Source organism: Malurus melanocephalus, unplaced genomic scaffold (genome assembly GCF_030028575.1).
Source record: "Malurus melanocephalus ecotype Western Australia unplaced genomic scaffold, MMel_1.1 scaffold_213, whole genome shotgun sequence".
Taxonomy (NCBI): Eukaryota; Metazoa; Chordata; class Aves; order Passeriformes; family Maluridae; genus Malurus; species Malurus melanocephalus.
In genome coordinates this window covers 1,034,792-1,055,069 of record NW_026623445.1, presented here as the reverse complement: position 1 = coordinate 1,055,069, position 20,278 = coordinate 1,034,792, and the positions used below count along the sequence as shown (strand labels likewise).

Genomic DNA, 20,278 nt, shown 5'->3' with positions numbered 1-20,278 from the left:
GCTTCTGATTTCGGCTGTGACACCACTTTGGGGCATCCACTGTCTGCTGTGAGGGGAGACTGTGAGTCTGGACAGGAGAAAATGCAAGTGAAGAAGCAGAGGAGCCAGATCACATCCCTGGCAGTCTGAGGGAGTTCATGGCCTCTCAYTGGGCTACCCAATCTCTTCATCATGGCAGAGGTGTGTAACAAAGCAGCACTGCCAGTGGAGGGCCATTCCTCAYCAGCACCAGGGACACCATGGGGAAGGTGTGAAGACAAAAGACAGCAGAGATTGGCATCAAAAATTCATTTTAGGTGGGAATCAAAATCCCAACAATGGGTTTTTGAGCTCTTCCCTAATGAGTTTGCTGTCCTTCTGTCCAATGCCTCCCCGGCCCTCAAATCTCTTTGTTGTCATAGGAAAATGGTTTCACTCTTGCTTTTCTCTCTAGCTCAGCACTGGGCTCGCTTCCCAGAGAAAGTTTTTTAACTAATTTAAAAAAGAGATGTTTCCCCAYGAGACAACGAGGAGGCAGATGTGCTCTCTCGCGTGCCATGGCATGTCTGCTGGCACTGTTGTGCTCCAAGTCCAAGCTTGGTATGTCTACTAAAATAAATGGTGTCTCTCTCTTGAGACTGCTTGCCCTTGGAAACACTTTMTTCTTCCTTCTCAGAAAAAAGGGACAGTCACATAAAACACTAGAGTCTCAAAGAGGTCATGATAGGAGAATGGAGATCCAGCCTGGAAAAATATTTGGAGTAAAGAATGTTTTGAAAGACTAGGGTAGAGGGGTCAGGCACATGAGGAGATAGATTTTCTATTTGTAGCAAATCCAGTGTCAGTCGTGTGAACAGAGACAGGGCTGGAGAAACAGTGTGGGAAAGCAGACAGACAAGCCTGGCAGCTTCTTAATGGTTTGAGAGTTTGGATGCTGACATGATTTTCAGGTTTGTTTTGCAGGGAGGTATTTTTCCTTTTGAGACATTGTTCTTGGTGCTTCTGACCCTTGGAGAACAGGAAGACTGGTCATCCATGTCAGGTCAATTAAGATGGACGTAAACCTTTCATTCTCCTTTTCCCCTCTTCCTCCTCATATTTTGTCCTCATTTTATCACCTCAAGAGACTTCCCTCAGATTTCTCTCATCTTGTCACTTGACCTGTCACAACCCRCCTCCTGGGTTTCCTAACATTTGCATTTGTTTTCCTTCCAAACCTTTTCTTAGCACCCCAGATTTTCAGGAATGCAGATCCTCTTTAAGTCTACTTTGTGTCCAATATCTTCYTTTTCCTGCTGGTCAATACCATTTTCTGGATCCTTACCTCTTTTCTTGCCATTCCTTCTCTCCAACCTCTCTTAATTTCCCCCAATACMCTTTCTGTGCCTTGACAAACTCTGTCTATACAGTTTGTTGTCTGCCGGCTCTCTCCCACACATCTCCCACACATCTCTGAGACGTCAGCTTCCCTGAGGGGAAGTGGAAGTGTAGCCACCAATTTCTTCTCTGTGGTGACCAGCAACAGAACACAAAGGAATGGCYTGAAGTTGAGCCAGGGAAGGTTTAGGTTGGATATTAGAAAAAGTTTCTTCACCCAGAGGGTTGGGCACTGGAACAGGCTCCCCAGGGACGTGCCAGGGACACAGTGCCAAGCCTGGCAGAGTTCAAGAAGTGTTTGGAAGGCTCTCAGGCACAGGGTGTGACTCTGGGGGTGTCCTGTGCAGRGCTAGGAGCTGCACTCGATGATCCTTGTGTGTCCCTCCCAGCTCGGGATATTGTGTGATTCTATGATTACTTTTCTCATGTGTCCCTTTGGCCACATTRCTGCATCCTCCCTGGGCTCTCTCTGCTCCATCACATGAAACATTGGGTTCTTGCACTGTCACTCCTTGATGGGTTTGGAGCAGGCAGTCCCAGCTCCCACGAGGCCCCAGTGCTGCCACAGTTCATACTGACACCACCAGCTCACACTGCCCACTGCCAACCCAATGTGTATTTTGCCAGAGCCCTTTTGCTCACATCAACAGCCTTAGGCTGTTTTGGATCTGATATTAATACCCTTTTGGCATCAGTCCCTATAGACATCACTTCTATCACTGCCTATAGACATCAGTCCCTGTGATAAAAGCGTGTGGTAGAAGATAAGCTACTGCAGCACCGAGTCATTAAAACCTCTGGCCAGCTCCATCTCACTGTGTTTGAGTCCTCTGTCTGTGGTCCGTTGGCTGAGAGCATGATCTTCCCATGGCAGAGCAGTCCTTTGGTCTTTTTCTTTTCAGCATGGTGAGTGCCATAGCATGATGATAGCATTAGTCTCTTTAGTAATAATGATTTTAGCAAGAGAAAAAGATACACAGCTCTGTGTTCAAGGGTCACAACAGCTATCTTACRTTAGATGGAAACTGGAAAGGCACTTTACTTGGGCAGGAAATGGAACTGGCAGCAGTGGAGTGGAACTCCATGCTGGTTCTCAACTGATGATCCTCATGGGAGGTGAGAACCTGAAGCTTATGCTCTTCAGGCTGAATCAGGTTTATCTGTTTGCTGGTAAATACAGAGCAAAATTGGCAAATGGACCCCAGCCTCACACCCTGAAAGGAAAGAKCTGCTTAGATTTTCCCAAAAGCCCATAAGAACCCCTTGAGGCTCAGAAGACAACTTGGGGTTGTACATGTGATGAGACAGAAGTGCCACTATGAGGTTGATTTGCAGGTCCAGGAGAGAGGCAGGATGTTTCCTGGTGGAAATCACTGATCTGTTCAGCGTACTGGTGGCCACTGTCATGCACATCTTGAGATGTGCTCATGCTGCCTCATGCTGCCTTTTCGTTGGATTGGGACCATGCCCCTCCTGGGGTAATKTATGTCAGCCTTGGAGTGGGGTGTTTAAAGTCATTGTCTGACCTAGGTTTGCCTGAGTACCAGGGCTTACCATGCTTGTGAAAATATTTTCTTCTGCTGCCCAGGYAATTGCAAGTCTAAGGTTTAATTGCAAGCTAAGGTTTAGCTTCAGTTCTTGATTTTCCAGGAGGCTTTTACATCCAGGAAAATTAATTTTTATGTCTGTGCTTTCCTTTCCATCACCTTTCCTGAACATGACTAACTCTTTCTGTCAGGGCTGGGTGACTAGTCATCTGCCTGGCCCAAACCCAAGCCCACTTACTGCATTTCCTGTTGTTGCCCAGCCTWTCCAGAGTACCTCTGTCTCTCCTAGCTGATATCACCACACTAAGAGCTGTTGACGTATTTCCTTGTCTTGGTACTTCCAAAAGTCATCCCTGAGCAGARGAATGATAGTCATACAGTGYTGTCTATTTTTAGCCTTTTACAGACTCYTTCTCTGACCTTGGGTAGGCACTTTAACCACTTACTGCCCCACTTCATAATTGTCAGAATGGAGTATTCCTACCTTGTCTGCAAAGTATTTGTGGGATGGTAGCACTTGGGAGGTTTTGTTGTTTTTTTTTTTTTTGCTTGGAAATTGTGTTATAAAAGGGACTTGTGTCCTATTGGCATCCAGGACTTTTAAAGTTGTTGGCAACACAGCTGATCACATCTCACTTCTTGGGTGGGAAAATGCTACCTTTTCTTGACTCCCAGGTACTGCTCTGTAATCTCCAYCTCCACTGTTCTGAAAACATTAATTTTCCTGGTCACTGAAGGAATAGTGCTTTTACGCAGCAGTAGCCAAGGTATCATAGGCAGCTATTCATTGTATWGATGGTTACTCTGCTGAACATAAACTCAGAGGAGCAGCTTCTTTCCCTTTTTTTTGCCAGTTCCATAGAGCAAAATGTTCTGTGGTGGATTCCGATTAGGGGTGTATGAAGGTCTTCATCCTTCTCCCTGTTAATCTCTTCCAAGGGAGGGTCTCCCAAGGTGAGGTGATACTGGAGGGTATAGAGTGCACCGGGAGAGATGGGAGATGAATGCTTTTTCCAGGCATCCCAGCATGTGTCTGACAAAAATAATGACAGACACCCCAAAAAGGGGCAAAGGGGGCTCCCAGCAGCTCCCACCTCTCTTCTTCCTCTCCCTCTCCTTTGTCCAGGCTCACAGCTGGATAGGACAGCTAATACCTTCTTTGGGATGGTGAATCTGACTTTGCAGCATCCCCTCTGACAGCCCCAGGAACATTTCTGGCTGTGTCAGCCAAAATTCCTGCCGGGGACTGCTGCAATGCAGCACACCACACCCCGCCGGCGCTGAACCCCAGCCCGGACAGCCGGTGCTGCTCGGCTCCAGCCCTGCCGCTGCCATAGGCGTCCCTCCTCCTCCTCTTCCCGCCGAGCCCCGATGATTTCAGGTTGCTTGGCATCATCTCCCGCGGGCAGCTGGCGTCCGCAGCGTGTGTCAGAGCAGCCTGGCGCACGGTCGGTTTCTCAACGCGCTGCCTGCACAACGCGCTGGCTCCCCGAAGGGATCGGCTGTGGTTTCGTATTTCATTTCCCTCGCACGCTACACCCGAATTCCAGACGCTTTCTGGCTTCGCTGCTGCATGGACTCTGAGCGCAGGTCCTTTGCCGTACCCAGCGGAGGCAGACGGGGCTTCCCTCAGCTCCAGGGAGTGGACCATGAAGACGTCAATTGTATTTTTGCTTTGCATCTCAGTTTTCCCAGGCTTTTCCCAGGGCAGAGTCGTTAGAGAGGATGAAACTGGTTTTGCCGAGTGTAACGTGTTCTTCCCTGGACAAGTCCCACCCGAAGGATTTACGGAGCCGTTCCATGTGAAAATCTGTCAGCAGTACAACAAAGAGCCACGCTTCGCAACSCTTTACAGTACTAAGGACAAAATCCCTCTTTATTCAGCTTTTAAGTTTACAAAGCCAGCTCAAAGTGAGGAGGAGAACTGGCTGGTTGAACCTCAGGTAAGGCAGCTTTTACTTCGCTGTACAGCAACTGTTCCTGGAGAACATTTCTTCTGGGGTGAGGCTGGGGCTGGAATTTTGCAAAAGAATCAGGAACTCAGCTGGTTGAACTTTTATTGGTAGGAATTTAACATGAACAGAACAGAACTATTTTTGTGCTTGGAACTGAAGAAACAAATAGTTTTTTATCCCAGGGAGCTTACGATGAAAACTGGGAGTCTGCGCTGTGTGTGTGCAGTGCCAGGGGAGAGGAAAGCCCTCTCTGACACCAGGGATGTGTCTGTCCTGCCCAGCCAGCTCTCATGGGCAGGGAGCACTGCTGGTGGATTAAACATTGYAGTGTCAAGTTCAAGTTTGTTCTGTTGCCAGTGTGATCACAGTGTTGATAGGAGTTCTTTAGCTTCACTGAGCAGAGATAAAACATCCATTTGTGGTTCACCAAGTTGAKGCTGCAGCTTTTCAGTGTGTCCCTGTGTTGCAGACTGAGGTAGGAAATGAGTTGCTGTGTCCTGGGGCATGCAGGCTTCAGTCAGGTCAGAAATATGCAGCATAAAATGAATTTTGTCAGAGTCTCAGTGGTTTTCGTCTCACCTGACTCTTCGCATGTTTAAGCAAGGCCTTCAGGCTGTTTAATTTAAAAGGAAATTCTCAAAAAAATTGCTGGTGCCCTAAGAGAATTGTAGCTCCCCCCGAAGAGTTAGATTTTTCAGCAGTAATCATGAGGAATTTTGTAGCAACATCAAGCTACCACATCTGCTGAGCTCAGGGAAGATCGTCAGTGTGCTGCTTTGTTAGGGCAGGAGTGGCTGCAGGGTATTGGGAATGTGGCTCTCAGCCACTGGATGTTGCCACAACCAAAGCTCATCCCTCTGCCAGGACAATGCTGTCCTTATTTTTCTCATGTTGAGTGATGAGATACTAAGGCCATGAGACCATTGGCAGTGAAGACAGGAGATCCTACATGATTGTCTTCACCCTGGACTGTGTCCTTGCTCTCTGGGCTGAGTTTTGAGTTGCAGGAGTTCCTAAGGGCCTTTTGATCTGAGCTCCWTCCACTTCACAGGCAAGCTGTGGGAGCTTGCCCTTTTAAACAGAGGAAGCTTTAAAAAGGGTGGTGAATTTTTAAAGTGCAAAGGGGACCTTGGCTGTCAAGGATTTTTGGTCAGTGCCAGGGAGGCAGTGAGGTAGAGCGGCAGAGATATAGACCCTTTCCCATTTCCCTTGGCCACAGACACCCTTCATCACCTCTGGCCTCTGTATCTCCTGCTTTTTGTGTCCAACTCTCCCAGCATCTCCTGCCWAGGTAGGTTCAGAAGCTGTTCCTGCCATGGAGCAGTGGGCAGCCCCCTMCAGTAACTTTGGTTCTCCTGCACCTCCCTTTAGCTGGCTTCTCTTCCCTTTCTGCTCAATCCCTTTTCACCCCTCATCTTGTTTTTGTTCCTGCCAGCACTCCAGAGGCCCACACCTTGTGTAGCCTCAGAAATAATAGGGCAGGTGCCACCTTTAGTTGCTYTGGCTTCTCCAGAGCATCCTCACAGGCTGATGGTAGTTCTTGGTTGACACTGATGGGTCCCCTTCATCCACTGCTGAAATGCAGATGTCTCAAAACAGGAGGTAGCAGCTCTGCAGTTCACTGGAAGAACCTCTGAGACAGAAGAGTACTAGGAAAAAGAAAATCTGCAGAAGAATATGTCAGGGGAAGAAATCACGAATATGTAAAATTCCTGTAGCTCAAGAAGTAAGTACCTACAGGCCTCTCAGACGCTGCCACTGGGAGAAGAGCTTTCACACACGTTGTGTATGTTCTACCAAGGCTGGGTCTGATGGCTGCTGAAGGGARCCCTTATCAGCACCTGCTCTGCAGCATAGCCCAGGGAGCTCATATCTCCGATTTTCTGGGTGATTTCCTTGCCAAGACAGGGATAGCCAGGGACGAGCTGGCTCACCTGCACAGTGGCATGTGCACGCACAGGGAGATGCAGGGACACAGCAAACAGAAAGAAATCACTCTATAAACACTCTCAGCACTCCAGTGACTGCCTCAAGTTTGTCATACACGGGTTTTGGGATAATGATGTAAGTGGTGAGGGCACYGTCTCACTCCCTCCTCAGGAATGTCTGCCTGAGAAAAAAATGCCAAATCTAGAACAGAGGCAGTCATTGGGTGAGAAGTGTGAGGAATGTCAGTGCCACCCACTGCCGATTGGCAACTGGAAACAATGAATTAATTCAGCAATTAGTGAAAAATTASAGAGCAGGAAGGGTAGGATGATGAGCAGGTGCTGATGAGATTCCCCCAGGCGCAGGTCTGAAARCCTGCTCTGCCACAGATTTCCTAGGGGTTGAGAGCAAGTCACTTAGGTGTCTTTTACCTCATTCCATTTCGGTTGCCTGAAAATCTCTGTGTTGGATTCTCTCTGTAGCTTAGAGAGAGATGGAAAACTCTGGAGTTGCTTTTTCCGTCCTGATGTATGAGAGGCTGGATGAATTACCTTGTGTTTTCATCTGGTTGATGGATACCACCAGGCAGATGACCAAGGTGGGATTCTTGCCCAGCTCTAGCGCAGCTGCCTCCAAGCTGCTCTGGCAGTTTCTCTTGGTAGAGAATCAAGAGAACAGGGATTTCTAGAGCCTGACATGTGAACATCATACTACAAAAACCTCGGTGTAAGGTGCCTCCTCCCTGAGATATGAATCCCACATTAAGGTTGGATCAAACATTGCCACTTCAATCAAAGGTGTAAGGGTGCCTGAGGAAGTAGCAGTGGGAGAGGGATGCAGAAGTTCACCAGGGTGGAGATGGCAGGAGGTGGCAGTGTCCTGCATTGTTAAATGACCAAACTCAGTGGAAGCTGCCTGCCCTAAAAACTGTGTGCTACCATGCTTTTAATCMCCCTCTGCCTCTGTCCTGTCTGTGAAACTGCACCCTGCACTTCATGACGCAYATCAATATTGTTATGTGCTAACATCCATACAGGGATCAGGCACATAATTTATTTTTAAATCTCCATCCTGTGAATAAGGAGTTTACCTATCYGCTTGGATTTTGCCCTGAGCTGTTCCAGGCTATTAGGACAGGTGGATCCAGGGCTGACTCTATGAACACAGCTATGCTTTGGAGTGACACAAGCCAAAAGCTTTTTGAAGCAGGGAGGAAAGGTATCTTGCAATGCAGWTTAGATGCAGTGCTGAGTCAGCCTGCCTTTGGGACTGATCTGGAGGAGGCATGAAAACCTCAGGTATGCATTAATTATTACAAGCCATAATAGGAGTTATTATAAGCATAATTAGGTGATGTCAGTCAGAGCCTTACACATGAACAGTGGACTGCTGCATTTTTATCATGTTCTTTTTTGATTGCACCCAAACAATCCCATTGGTATGTGCAAAGGCCTGCACAGACAGACCAGGTAACCAGGGATGTATTTTCTTGATAGACTCCTCAAGGTTTGCATTCACCATCACATAAGGAGAGGAAAATTAAGTTTATACCACCTACTGCATGTAGTTTGGGAATCTCTGCCAGGAGGCAGAGCTGATCCACCTTAGGTCTGTGTCCTTGTGGTATGGCAGCACCCACCATGGGAGTGAGATGGGATTAGTRTTTCTGGGAGGGTGTAAAACTCGCAGGGGTCACAGCATAGGGAATAGTTCCTGGGCACAGCCTTGCACCTTTGCTCACTCTCCCTCACCTGTTCTGTGTGATTAAACAGACTGGGTGCATCCCTTGTCCCATGGCACACCATCATGAGTGGCAAGGGGAGGAAGAGACAGTAATTTTGTAGAATGCAGAATGTCTGGCCTCATCAGCCAGCTGCAGCCTGTTGTTTGGGGTGACTGAGCAAGACGARCAGAGTCAGGCAGTAGAAGTGCAGAATAGGTCTTTTTTAAGTGGCACAGTTAGAAAAAGCTGTGACTATGCATCAGCACAGGGGACTCACTGTGATCCTTGCAATCCTGAAGCAGTAAGGATCAGATGCTTCAAAAAAAAGAGTAAGAAAGCTCCTTAGCAGCGGTGGGGTAATGCAGCCCTCTGCAATAGCCAAGATTGGCACTGTGACCATGCTTGGTGCAGAGGGAGCTCTGCGCCTTGGCTGCAGGGGTTTGGCTGATGCAGCAGGCAAGCCAGAGCTCAGTTCCCAGTGAGGGTGATGGACAGCTGCTGACACTGGCTGACACTGGCCCTGTCACCCTGGCTCTCAGCACAGGCTGGTGCAAAACTCTGAGGAGGTGAGGATGCAAACTCTGTATAAGGCTGGATGTGTGTCCAAGTGCACTGYGGGATGGTCAGGAGACAAGGATGAATGACCTGGCAGTGATTCAAGGTAGACTAAGAACTGTCTGCCATACGTGTCTGCAAAGTGCATATTAGGGAGTGCAGTAAACAATCTATAGGCCAGGGGCAGAGTTAAAAGGTTGAATTGGGCCAGCACAGTACCTGAGTGCCACAGCCTCTGAAATAGAGACTACAGGAGGCAGTGACTGTCAGAGATTGTCTGTCAYCCCCCCAAGCTTCTACCAACATATTCACCCTCTAATTTGAGGAAAAAAATAACAATTTGGCACAGCCCTCTGGAGCGGCTGCAGGCAGTGGGTAGGACTGTGGAGCAGACAGAGTTGTGGTCACCTGAGAAAGACCTGAACACACCCTGACATTTGGTACTTCTCCTCCCACTGCTCTTCACCGCCTCTGCCCGCCCCTTCCCTGGTGCATGACTCCAGGACAAACTCCCGCTGCAGTAATTGCTACCTCTGGCTCCAGTGCATGGGAACCACAGACACAAGCAGGTGGCACAGATTCCATCGAGGACCTTTGGTGATGGCAGCCTCGCCCGTGTTATGACAGGAGCTGGGTGGTCATTAAGGATGAGGTTCAGACTGTTAATGACATGWGGATCACACCACTAATGATCAACCTTTCGAGAGCCTTAGGAGCTCAATGGTGTCTCCTGTTCAAGGCAGCGAAGTTCAGGTCATCTGACATGGTGTCTGGCTTCATTCTTGCCTCTTACACAATAGGTGGTGAGAGGTGAATGTTTTCTCTAGACATCTTATAGACCATGGCTTGTTTGTTTTTTTTCTTTCCCCACAGSTTGGATTTGATAGTTCAGAGGGACATAAGGTGCCATGATAGGTTCTTAAATCAACTGCAGGTGGGAGGTGAAAACATGGCCCTAAATCAAGGCATCTATTGTTCTTAAAAATCTCTTTTATGACAAAGCACARGTTAGAAGCTTGGTATAGGGTGACTGGTGAGATTTTTGAAGGCTATGCTGTGCTGTGGACCAGACTGGAAAGCTGCAAATATCCTTTGGAGCCTAAACCAATGTGTTTAGGCAGAGATGCTAAGTAGAGAATTCATCCTCTGAAGCACTTCAAGGAAGGTAAGGAGAGGGTGCAGGGTATACTCCAAGGCACAGCATGTATAAGTGGTCCTCGTGAAAAGTATACTTCAAGGCCTGTTTTACACATTGTTTTCTAGGAAGGTGAATTGCATGCAATAACGCTTCTCTCTACCTTTTCAGATAGATGATCCAGAAAATGACTTGCATGAAATGGTGCATGAAGCTGATATTGGTGGCACTGTGGCCAACCTTGGTGCAAATCAAGCCCTGACCTCAGACTACGTGGGCTCYGGCTATGAGAGAGGCTTACTCAATCCCAGCTTCCTTAATGAGGAGGATTTCCAGGTGGCCACTTACACGCTCACAAACGCCGTCCCTCTGAGCGCAGCTCTGAGCAAAAGCTGGCACAGAGACATTGGGAAGGTAGTGGAGCAAGCTCTGATCCCTCACTGCTCCAAGATGGATCATCTGTATCTCCTTGCAGGTGCAATTCCTTCCRGTGTCCAAGTTAAAGGCAAGGTGTCAGTGCCAGAGAGCCTCTGGTTGGCAGCCTGCTGTGATGCTCCAGAGGGATGGTCCCTGGGACTGGTGAAAAAAATTAAYGATGAAAACAGCTTGGCAGACCTCACGGTGAGGGAGCTGGAGAAGCAGCTTCTACCAGGAGTTCACTTGTTCACAGGCAGCTGTGGGGGAGACAAACAAAGCCAGGAGAAAAGAGAAGCAGTACTGCAAGCTGTCAGTCAGATCCGCTCTGGAGAGCAAGTAGGAACAAGTGACAACCAGGAGACCAAAGAGAGTGGCTGGGTGAGAAGAGTGGCTGGCATCATTGCTACCCCTTTCATCAAACTTCTGGAGCTCCTCATCTACATCTTTGTGGAGCTGGTGAAATTTGTGTTTTATTTTCTGTGGCTTATTGTAAAAAGAGTTGTTGGTACAGTTCTGGATGGGGTCTACAGCCTGTGGAATGGGATAGTGTCCTACCTTAAAGCCATCAGCATGGTGCTCATCAGCATCCCCTATGATGTTGGAAGGGTCATCATCAACATTTTCCTGGGCTTCCTGCAAATTGTTCAAGATGTGTTGTCCCTCACTTATAGGATCCTGAGCATCCCAGTGGGATTTGTTCTTCACCTTGCTGCTTTCCCGTACCACTCCATCTGTGCCATTCCCTCTGTCCTTAAAGACATGGCCACCGGGATCGGGGGCACCTTCTCGCTGGTCATTGATGCCACAGCCGCGGTTCTGCATGGCTTTTATTACCTGGCTGGCCACATTGTCAAGCGGTTTRTCCCTAAAGGCTCCTCTGATGACTGATAAGGACAGAAATCAAGGCTGCAATACACGGAGTGGGGCAATGCTTTAAGATATGTGGCCAAATGCTGTCAATTTCATTCTGGTATTTATTGYAGTGACATTAATAATAATGAACTGACTGGGGAATAACAAGGAGGGACAAGGCAATATCGCTCGGGGCTGCCACCAGTGTAACTCAAGTTCTGTCTGTTGTGAAATGTTTGGGTTTCATCTGTGCAGGCCACAAAGTTTCTGTGATTTGCAGGTGTCAAGATGCTTCCTCTKGGAAATGCACACTGAATGTGGTATGAGGTAATTTCTTTCTGGCTATGATGACRCTGAGACTTATGCAGTGGCAGTGAGCTCTGCAGAAGCCCAACCCTTCCAAGAAGCAGGCGGTGGTGGTCAGGGGAGGACTTTAATTACAGAGTGTTACTGGGACTTGATGAAAGAAGGAGATACAAGTGCAAGGATTTGGGGTTGTGAAACAGCAGGGAGCAGGGTGGAATAGGKGCAAGGTCCTGCTGTTGGCTGCATTGCTCATTGCTCTGGTGTCCCACTGGTGGAGGGGATGCAACTGGGTACATCTCACAGTCCTCAGGTCARTCTCTCTGATATTGCATGGATGTTGCTGCAAGGAAAGACCCACTGCCCATTTTTTTGCATGATGGGAAAACATTTCTCCTTAGCCATACCAAGGTCGCCTTCCCCCAACCCTTCCTTGCTATCTGGTGACTACTGAAAGTCTARGTCCTGAATCTTCAAAATGTGGTGTTCTCTGAAGGTCTAAGCCCATGGATGTCTTAGTCCTGCAGCCTTTGTTCTGCTCCAATGCCCAGCAGCATCTGGGAGTTGCACTTTTGGCTTCCAATCTACTGCTACCTGCCTTGCCTCCCTTGAGAGCTGACTGCTCCTGAAGCACGTGGGGACTGTGGACTGTCAGGTGGGAGGGGAGGCAAGAGGGATCCCAGGCTGCAGYGCTTGCTTTGCTGTGAAGACCCACCTGGTGAGCCCATGCACAGACAGACCACTTAATGTCAGAGGCAGAGCCAACCCCTCCTCTGCACTGCTCGTCCTCTCCGCTCACTCTCCACCCCTTCTTCCCTGTGCCAGCATGAGCCATGACCCTGACATCTGGGACACTGAAGCTGGGGCACACCTCAGAGCTTTGCAGGGGTTTGCAGCCAGATGAGGGGCACAGAGACATGTGTCACTGTTGGAGAAAGGCACAGGGGTGCTGCCCTTCCCTGGGGCTTGGCTCAGCGAGGGCCTTTGGATCTCTTGGTGCAATTGCCTGCAGGAGGGAGGCTTTCTGTCACAGCAGCATTTACTTTGCTGGACCCCAAGAGGTATTTGGGAGTCCTACACAYGTGGCTCCTTCCCTTCACACCCATCTGTGTCTCTCCTTCGAGCACCCTGATCTGCTATAGCATCCCATAATGAGTCCCAGGAGTGAGCRAGCTGGTGCTGCCATCTCAGTGGTGCTGTGTTGGTGGAGGCYTGTCCTGGATTGAAGAAAGCTCAGTTACTAACGTGGCAGCTTTGCCTCTCTGCATCACATTGCCTGCAGCAAGACTGAGCTGGGATGGAGTGATTCAGAGGGAAAATGAGATTTAGCTGGTTCAGGATGAGAGTTGTTTCTGTGGCTCACAGGCTGTGTTCAGTGCAGTCAGACATGTGTGCACATCCCAGCCCAGCACAGCCTGGCCAGGTGACACYCCGTTCAGCAGTGATGCAGATGGCAAAGTTGGGGATGCTGGCAGTGGGGATGAAGTGGGGAAGCAGTGGCATGAGTGGGAAGAGAGGATGACTCCTTGTCTTGTCCTTTGTGAGCCACTGCTGGTTTATGGAGAAAGAGAGGCTGTCTGCCAGCAGCTCTGGCTCTGTGCAAAAGGAAAGGCAGCTTTTGTGTGCCTGTGTGGGTATAACTGGGCAAAGTCAGGGTGTTTTTCTATAGGAATGYTGGGTGCAAGGGGCACAGTCACAGGCAGAGAGCAGCCAGCAGATGCTCTCCAGACTGATCTTTGCATGTCTGCCCACTGTGTCTGAACACTCCCAGTTTGCTGTTGAGACAGATGTGGAGCTGCTTTCCCACTCCTTGACGAGACCCTGTCTCAATCCCAGCACTCCTTTTGGGCTGCATGGCAGCTGTCAAGGCAGGARAGCAGCCCCCTCAAGTCCCAGGAGATGCTGGTGTGGGGTGACAGGGCCCCAGTCTCAGGCCCCTCTGAAGGCTGTGTGGTGGCAGCAGCTCTCAAGTGCAGCCCAAGCGCTGGGGAGGAGGGGGAGCTGTCCCCCACAGTTGTTTTGCACCATCTGTGTGGCCTTATCTGTGATCCCTCTTAGCTGTGTGACACTGCACAGCAGCCAGCAATGCACTTCTTGGGGGCTTTGTGGGAATCCAGAGCAGCTTCCCTGCACCCAAACTAAGCAGCTCCTGCATCCCAGGTCCACCAGCATCTCCAGTGCAGCTCTGCAGTCACAGTGACATGGGAGCTCATGTGCTGGGAAGCAGCAAAGCAGAGGCACCTCAGGAGCTGTGCACTGCCACTTTGCCACCACTGTCACTACCCCACCTAGCTCAGGTTAGGCTAGCAGGTCTCTGCTGCAGCCACCACTGCAAGTGGACAGTCCTTGAAATCCGAGGTGCTGCAGCTCTATAGCACGTGGGCAGATGTGCAACAGTATTTCAAAATTGTCTTAACACRCTCAGATTTCAAACACTAAGAGCAGTAACTGGCACGGGGCATTTTCCTTCTGYGCTGCGTGTCTGAGCAGGCAGTGGGAAATCTGCCTTGAACATCGAGCAATTATCACAGAACAAGCAACATCCTGCTACAAACYATTGTCTGAGATTCTTCTTATCTAGGCATGATTTATGGCTCCTGAGCTTTACTCTATCCTTGGAAACATATGGCTTCAACAAAATAAAACAATTTTTCCAAAGAGAGGCTGGTATCACTTTCTGTCGCATTTGCAAATGAGATAATATGACCTAGGCTGCCCTGACTAATCAAGAAAATGCCAGCAGCAYGGTTGTTCTTTCTAACAGCTTGGTATCTGATATTAATGACCCTTTTGTGCTTTTTAAACACCTTTAAACACCTCTCTCAAAGCACTCTAAGACTCAAATAATTAAGCTGCAAAAGAAGTAGGTAAAAGCTGGGGGGTTGCAGGAAGCAAATTTGGTTCTGTGTGTGTCAGGAGAGGGGAYTGTTTTATTCCAGGGAGATGCAGTGAGATGCACTCGGGGTACAGCATGATGGCCAGTTTTTATACAGAAATCACAGCACAGCAGCACAGCTCTTTGCAGCTGACTCCCTCTTGTGCAATGGACAAGTGCAAGGGACAAGTGCAAGGGACAAGTGCAAGGGACAAACTCCCTCTTGTGCAATGCCAGTCCCTGGACTGGCTTCATCACAACTTCTTTAGAAGGAGAAGAAGCGCTCCTCAAAAGGGATCATTTTCCTCCACTGAAAGTGTAGAGATGCTGTGATGAGTAAACCAGATGCTGGCATCCGTATTTTGCAGGTTATCTTTGGGCAAATGAACCCCTGCAGCTGAGTGTGCATCTGTCTAAGTCTGCAGGAACTGGTGAGGCACTGCTACAGGTTGCCTGGAGAAGCTGTGGGTGCCCCATCATTGGAAATGGCCAAGGTCAAATTGTCAGGTTGGATAGGGCTTTGATCAATGTGGTCTAGTCTAAGGTGTCCCTGCCTTAACCAGGTCATCCAAAGCTTCAATGCAGGGGTTTCTGCACCTCAAGGTGAACCTTGTCTGTGCTGCATCCACCGTGGGGCTGAGCAGAGGGGCTCAGTGGCCCTGGCAGGACARCCCCTCAAACTCAGGCCCTCTGGGTCACACCTCTGCTGCCATTGCACGTGTTGGAGATGCTCACTTTGTGTGGAACTCCATCAGCAGCACCGTCCCACCCTCTGATCAGGGAGCTGCTCCTGTTYGGCAGGGAATCGAGCCATGCTTGCTCACAGGTTATCTCTCATCACAGTCAGAGCCAGAAAATGGAAAAGGTATTGGAAAATAAATACCAGTGTAACTCGTTTGGCTGGAGGGATTGTCTGGGAGCAAAGGAGTGTGAGGTGTGTCCAGGGTGTGTGTATTAGTGAGGTTGCAATACTGTGGGTTTGGCAAGGGATGATTTCTCTGTGCTGCAGTCTCCCTGTGCTGTTGGGCTGTTRGACTTAACTCGGGTGGATCTCACACTGGGTAACATCTGCTATTGATTTCCACAGAACTGGGGTTTCCAGCCAGGCAGAAACGCCTAAAGACTTTCCAGTGGTGTTAGTGTTACAACTGTTTGGAAAATCTCCAAGGAATTATATTCTGTCAGAATGGGGTGATTTATCATACAGRGTTCTTTCCATGGAAATTCACCATTTTTAGTGGAAAATGTTTTTCAGGTCCACKTTGGAACAAGGACAGGAAACATCCAAGAGCAGCCCAGGGTCTGGATTAGCAGTTTGGGTGTGGGCATAGAGCACCCACTCCTGCCTAACAGCAGGTTTGGCTCTCTCCATCACAGAGGCATATCCCTCAGTCATGGCCCATCTTAGCATATGTGTCATTCTCTTCCATTTGTAATGGTGAAAAAACCCAGCCTCCTTTCCAAAAATACTGAAATTGTGACAATATTCCTGGGAGGTAAAAGCCATTTTCTACTGAGCCAGCAGCAAAGTTGCCTGCAAAACTAAAGCAGAGGCTTCAAATTCCTTTGCAGTATCATCTTGATTAATGAGTYGATGTTTCAAGCTAATTTAACATGGTGAAAAGTGGACATCTGGAGCAGATGTCATTGTGTGACTTTCCCCCAGTACCTGCTGGCAGAAGATGGTTATGGACCAATGCCAAGAGCTGCAGCAGGTGGGCACGACTGTGCTGTTGGGCAGGGGAGGAAATGTGGGAGARGAACATCAGACTAGGTRTAAGGAAGAAATTTCTTTTAAAATGAGGGTAAATTACAATGAGTAGAACCCTGGTACAGGTTRTCCAGAGAGRYAGTAGGTGCCCCAGCCCTGGAAACATTCAGGGCTGGGCTGGATGGGACTCTGAGCAACCTGATCTGGTTGAAGATGTCCCAGGTTGAATTATGTGGCCTTCAAAGTCCCTTTGAACCCAACCATTCTATGATTTTGTGAGATTAAGTGGCCAGTAGATCAACAGTGAACAGTAAGGGCTGAGAAATGGCCTTTGCTTGGTCCTGMCACCAAAAAGCTGCTCAGATGAGTGAAGCAGCTCCAGAGGGATGATACAATAGTCTCCCGGAGACATCTTTCTCTGGATTGGTGCCATCTAAATGCAGACATGTAAAATTTCTTCTCTGCAAGCACGGGAGTCCCTGTGTTCAGTATAAAAATCTCACCTGGCCTTCACCYGGGCACCTGAGCTGGATGCCTAAAGCTGGGGTTGGTGGCTGATGGGGCTTGTTCCACTGATGAACACCTTGAGGTGTCCACTGGCATGGTTCACCCTGATGATGGTACCAGTGGGATGCACTTTCCCACAGCCCCTTGGAAAGTTCTCGAGTCACTAAATCCTTCCATGCAGGTGGGATTGATAGCAGGGTCTGATGCCTCCCGATTCTGCTGGAAACGACCCGCAGTGCTCGCAGCCACATTTGGGTTGCGGGCTTTGTGTGGCCCTGGTGAAGGAGGTGGGATTGGGATTTATCACTGTGTGCACCTCAGCCACACGGCTTGGCCTGAGCTGGGAGGAATGAGTCCAACCCCCAAAAGAACTCAGCACACAATTTTTTGAGTTAATGGAAAACATACATTTGCAGGGTGGCTGAGTTCACCTCTCACCCTCAGGCATCTGCAGGAGGTAACTGTACACCTTTGCACTGGAGGTGACAACCTGGACTCAAAAACAGCACTGCACTCTGCAAAAATGAGWGTCTGATGTGGGGCCAGGGGCTGCTTTCCCAAGGATCTGTGAGGGCACAGAGCCCATGGCTGCAGAACAGGCTTGAATGGTCACAGCGGCTGTCCTGGTGTCAGAGRAGAGCAAACCTGAGGCTCATCACCCCACCAGTGAGGGATAACACCTCAGATGGTATCACTAAGGTTAGAAGAGACCTCTAAAATCACTGAGTCCAACCATGGACACAGCACTGCYGAATGTACCACTAACTCATATCCCCAACTTCCAGGGATGGTGATTCACCAATTCCCTGAGCAGTCTGCTCCAATTCCTGACCATCCTTTGAGTAATCAGATTATTTTTTAATCATCTCCAATCTAAACCTCCCCYGGTGCAACCTGGGGCCATTTCCTCCTGTCCTGTAAACATGCTGCTGGGGAGAAGAGACAGCACCTGGCTACAGTCTCCTTTCACACATCATCGAGGACAAGAGAACAGGCTCTCAGGCTCCAGTGACAAAGGATTTGTCCATCCTCAGATCCTGCTTCAGATCATGCCCCCATTCCCARTCTAATTCAAAGTCTCACTGTGTCTCCATCCCCCATTCCAGCTGTGAGGAGATGCAGGTTTGACGCTGAGGTCATTCCCACGGGTTCTATTGGTGCTGCTGGGACTCCTGTGGACACAGCACRGAGGATTTGCACCTCTGCATATGTGGGGATTTGCACTCAAGTCTAATATTAGAGCTGGTAATGATGCCTTCAACTGAGCTGCTCCTGTTCCTGTTTTTCCACCAAAAAAAAAATGTATTTTTGTTGTTCTGTTTTTCCACCAGGAATAAAAAATGAAAGAAAAGCCTGGGGGTCAGCTGCATCCCAACAGTGTTCCTCTGATGTGGAGAGTGGAGATGGRTCAGTCCCCCAGGAGATGATGCAGGGCAGATGTCACCCTCTGGTGGAGTCTCTGCCTCTCTCCACGGTCGCAGAGAAAGCCCAGAGAGATTAGCTAGGTGATTTCGCAAGGCAAATTCAACTCCTGTATTCAGGCAGCATCTCCTCGCCAGCCCAGCCCTTCTGGTGCTTTCAGAGACACTGGGACACAGATCAGCTCTCCGATGGGGAGGTGGTCTGGGCTGAAGCTAAGCCCTCCTCCATGGGGCTGCACAATAGCAGCAAACTGCTGGGGAACTCCTTCCTGGGCAAATCAAAAGTGAGTGTTGCAGGTCACCACTACTAAAACGCTTCTGTTTTGGCTGAAATCACATGTTTTGTTGCATTTTCTGTATCTAGTTTTTGGCAATGTTTTAGTGCCTGGGTATGTTGATACTCTAAACACCAGCCTCAAGCAGGAGAAGGAGGAGAAGGAGAAGGAGAAGGAGGAGAAGGAAAGCTTCCCTTCTGCAAAAGCACTTTTGAAAAGAAACATTCCAGTTTTGCTCCAAGGGCCTAAAAAAAGCCTGAGGAAAAAAAACAAAAAAACCACACATATGGAAGACGTGAAGGATTATAATTTAGCAGTGAAATACAAACGCAGTGATCACCTTCCTTTATATATTGAAAAGCTTACAAAAAAATCAATGGTATTTGCATGAGCTCATTAGATGATGAATGATGTTATGTGTAACACATGCCCCTGGCAGTGCCACACCACCCTGCCGGCCACCCTGCCCTGCTCGTGGCTACTGATGGTCATGGGGCACACCAGGGTGTCCCCCTGTGCTCCCTGAGGAGGGGAGGGACCTGCTGGAGCTTGGCGTCTCCACCAGGAAAGTGTTGCCCATGCAGGGCTGCCTACCCCGATCCCAGCCACTGCCCTTTCCCAGATCCCAGGGGCATTCCACAGCGGTCACCCCGGGGCTGCAGAGACTGTCCCTCAGCCCCTCGGGTGGGCACATGAGCATCCCTGTGACACGTTCCCCAGGCTGCCACTGGGCTTTGATAGCGGTGCAGGCGCAGGAGGCCGGGAGTAGATGGCAGCAGAGCCATGGAGCCCGGGAGGATGGTCAAGGAGAAGGTTTTGGGGAATCCCCGACATACAGATGTTTTGGGCTTTGGGTTTCCTGTGGAAAACCGGCTGGAGAGGAGAGGATGTGGGAGCCTGTCCTGTGCCTGTGCTGGGTACCCCCAAGGGAGCGATTCACACTGGGKGAGGGAACACAGCCAAAATCAGGGCAGAGCTCACTCGAGGATGGTACTGTCCTGCCCTGCTGCTCACCCATCCTCTGGGACTTCTAGGGACTGAAGCAGGAATTCCACAGCAGCTCTTGGCCTTGAGGAATAGTGCAGGATTTTTATGTTTTTCACGATGGTGCTGGCGATGCGATCACCCTCCCAGTCCCGAGCTGCTCTGCCACCTGGGGGTAACAGCTGCAGCACCTGTCAGGGAACAAGAAGTCCTGCCTGGACCTAAGATGCCAGATATTTTCAATGTTTTGGAACTCTCCCTGAAAGCAAATAAATAAGATATATATATATATATATATATATGTACAGGTATTTATACACAAACACATATTTATTTTATTGTGATGAATACATTCTGCAGCTGGAGGTAAAATTACACCAGGAACACCCCAGGTGTGCAGCTTGCATTAACTGGCTCTGTCTTTCTGAGGGGAAATGAGCATCTTCCCCAGGACAAACTGCCCTGGTGATGCTTCTAAGTCACCCTGCCCTGGGGCTGGAGGGGACCGAGGGCAGCACTGGGGGACCTRGGGGCAATTTGACTGTGAGAAAAGTCTGGCACTGCCCTGAAACCAGCACCCTCAGCACACATTTCCTCTTGCCTTCACTTTTCCTTCCTGGTTTTATGGCTCTCACCCACTTCTGCTCTGGGCTTTGCCCAGGTCTCCCTGGAAGAGGGATTAAATAATCTCTGTATTAAATAACACAGAGATTAAAACCCACTACAAAGGCAT

General features: G+C 49.2%; 1 protein-coding gene across 1 annotated transcript; it reads left to right on the top strand.

The window, feature by feature from the left end:
* The first annotated feature begins 4,244 nt into the window (after positions 1-4,244).
* ENDOD1 (endonuclease domain containing 1) lies at positions 4,245-14,806 on the top strand. The gene is made up of 2 exons (XM_057373998.1): positions 4,245-4,846; positions 10,372-14,806. Exons 1-2 carry the CDS (start codon positions 4,553-4,555, stop codon positions 11,503-11,505), a joined length of 1,428 nt encoding a protein of 475 aa, XP_057229981.1. The 5' UTR covers positions 4,245-4,552; the 3' UTR covers positions 11,506-14,806.
* Positions 14,807-20,278: the final 5,472 nt, after the last annotated feature.